The 2,785-nt window shown below is 34.8% G+C and overlaps 1 protein-coding gene across 1 annotated transcript; it reads left to right on the forward strand.

The window, feature by feature from the left end:
- Positions 1–1,330: 1,330 nt before the first annotated feature.
- LOC127902422 (uncharacterized) lies at positions 1,331–2,197 on the forward strand. The gene has a single exon (XM_052441327.1). The coding sequence runs from the start codon at positions 1,331–1,333 to the stop codon at positions 2,195–2,197; it is 867 nt and encodes a 288-aa protein (XP_052297287.1).
- Positions 2,198–2,785: the final 588 nt, after the last annotated feature.

Genomic DNA, 2,785 nt, shown 5'->3' on the forward strand with positions numbered 1-2,785 from the left:
AAGAAATTATGATATATTGGTGATATAAATATCATATATCATGAAACTATGATAGACTAGTGATAAATTATTTGGCTATCAAGAATGAAAGACTGATTTTTTATGTTGACTTTAATTGCGCGGGTTTGACTTAATTTTTACAAATATTATATTACTAAAAAAGAAGTGAAACGATGCCGTCTCAGTTGTATGTTTTGCAAGTGTTTGAGGAAAACATAAACGTAAATAACAAAAAACAATTAATAAAACGTTGCGTTTTGTAAAGGGGGGAAACATTTTTGTGAGAAAAGAGGGAAATTTTTTTCTAAGTGTTCAGAAAATTTGCAAGCGTTATTGTGGAATCTCAAAATCGATTAGCACACTTGCAACAAACCCTCAAAGGCCGGCCATAGCAAACTAACAACACTCAAACACCCATCGTTTCAAAATCATTCTAGTTGTTTCACTGAATCGTCTCTCTTTGCTGCGGTTGTCACTGAACCGTCTCTCTTTGCTAGGACGAAGTCAGTGCTAATCGAAACCCAAATTGGAATGAGAGCAACATCCAGGGTACTTTTATTGACTGAAAGAAACACAATCGCTTACCGTAAAAGAAGACCCAAATCGTTGTTGCCGAAGTTGAAACCCTAGGCTTGACGGTGAATTGAAGCTTCACACCCACTGGTGAGTCATTGCTACATTTACATGTATTTAATTTTGACTATTTATTCAACTTTTATGTAAAGTAGTAAATAATTTGTCAAAAATGAAATGTATTTGCATGTATTGCATATATTGCATATATTTCGGTAATCAATTTACTAAATAATTTTCCAGGAAGATATAATGTTGTTAATTTTGAGTTTTGTTTTGAGTTGTAATCGTGCATTGCATAATGTTGTTAATTTTTTTTTATTCTAGGTAATTCTGATTTATATTCATGTGTTTGTGTGTGAATTTTTTTTTCTAGCTATTTCTGATATTGAAGCCTCGTTAAGTTAAATGAGTGTTAGTGTATGAAGATGGTGATAATCTGCAACTTATATATCTTTATGTTCTAATAGTTGATTATTTAAATATTGGCCTGAAATGTCTATAACAAAACCTGAGGAAGTGAAATTTTTTATGTTCTAATAGCGCGGATTGATTCTTTATGTTCTACCACCACTTCAATTATAATGCTTCATTGATTCTTTAAATATCTTTATGTTCTAATAGCGCGGATTTAGGATGTCGTAGGTTTAACTTTGTTTATTTCACATGGTGCTGTAACATTAGACAAATATTCTAAGTATGTACATTCTTTCTTTGTTTTATGTATATGTCAGGAACATTAATTATTAAGCCAGAAATGGATAAATCTTGGATTCAATGTAATCGACTGTCGACAGAATATGAAGAGGGTGTCCAGAAATTTATAAATTTTGCTATAAAAAATGCTGGAGGCAGTAGTGTCATTAGGTGTCCATGCCTTGATTGTGGGAATTTATCATTTGAAACACCTACAACTGTAAAAGATCATTTATATATGCATGGCTTTGATGTGAAATACAACAATTGGTTTTGGCACGGGGAAGAGATTCGTAAGAGTCCTTCTCCTCAAAGAGAAAACCATTTTCAGCAACAAAATATAGAGTTTGACAATGGGAATGAGTTAGAAATGGTTAATGATGCTTATAAGGGTTGTTGTGGGGACCCTAAGGCATTCAAAGAGTTGCTAGAACAAGCTGAGAAACCCTTGTACCTAGGATGCACAAAATTTACTAAGTTATCCTTTTCAGTGAAATTGTTCAATGTGAAGGGTAGATTTGGGTGGTCTGACAGTAGCGTTTCTGCATTGTTGAGTGTTTTAGCAGATGCTTTCCCTGAAAATAATGAAATTCCAACCTCTATGTATGAGGCCAAAAAGACAATGTCAGCTTTGGGCTTAGAATATGTTAAAATTCATGCTTGCCCAAACGATTGCATACTCTACAGAAAAGAGTATGAAAGTCTTTTTGAATGTCCTACTTGTGGGTTATGTAGATGGAAGAAAAAGGATGGTACTATAGACCAATATAAGAAAGGGGTTCCTGCAAAAACTTTATGGTATTTTCCTCATATACCTAGGTTTAAGCGCATGTTTCAGTCATCCGAAACTGTTAGGGACTTGACTTGGCATGCAAATGAGAGGATGGTTGATGGTAAACTCCGACATCCGGCTGACTCACCATCTTGAAAGTTAGTAGATAAGAAATGGCCGATCTTTGCATCCGATCCTAGAAACCTTCGCCTAGCTCTATCAGCTGATGGAATCAATCCACATAGCTCTCTTAGTAGTATATATAGCTGTTGGCCAATAATTTTTATTACTTATAATCTTCCACCATGGTTGTGAATGAAACAAAAATTCATGATGTTGTCCCTTTTAATTTCTGGTCCTCAACAACCGGATTTAGACATTGATGTGTATTTGCAACCTCTTATTGAGGATTTGCAAACTTTATGGGATGGTGGGGTGGAGGCAACGATGCCTACAAAAGTGAGTACTTTAATTTGTGGGTTGTATTACTATGGACAATAAATGACTTCCCGGCATACAAAAATTTAGCGGGATGTACTGTTAAAGGATATTATGCCTGTCAATATTGTGGTGTAGAAACACCAAAATATAGACTTAAACACAGTGGAAAAAATGTATACGTTGGGCATCGGCTTTGGCTTCCTCATGGTCATAAATTTCGGTTCCAAGCAAAAGCCTTTGACAATAGTGTGTGTGATTAAACCCCTCCAAAACTATTAAACAGGGAGGAAATTTTCCAACTGG

The sequence above is a fragment of the Citrus sinensis genome, chromosome 5 (assembly GCF_022201045.2).
Source record: "Citrus sinensis cultivar Valencia sweet orange chromosome 5, DVS_A1.0, whole genome shotgun sequence".
Classification (NCBI taxonomy): domain Eukaryota; kingdom Viridiplantae; phylum Streptophyta; class Magnoliopsida; order Sapindales; family Rutaceae; genus Citrus; species Citrus sinensis.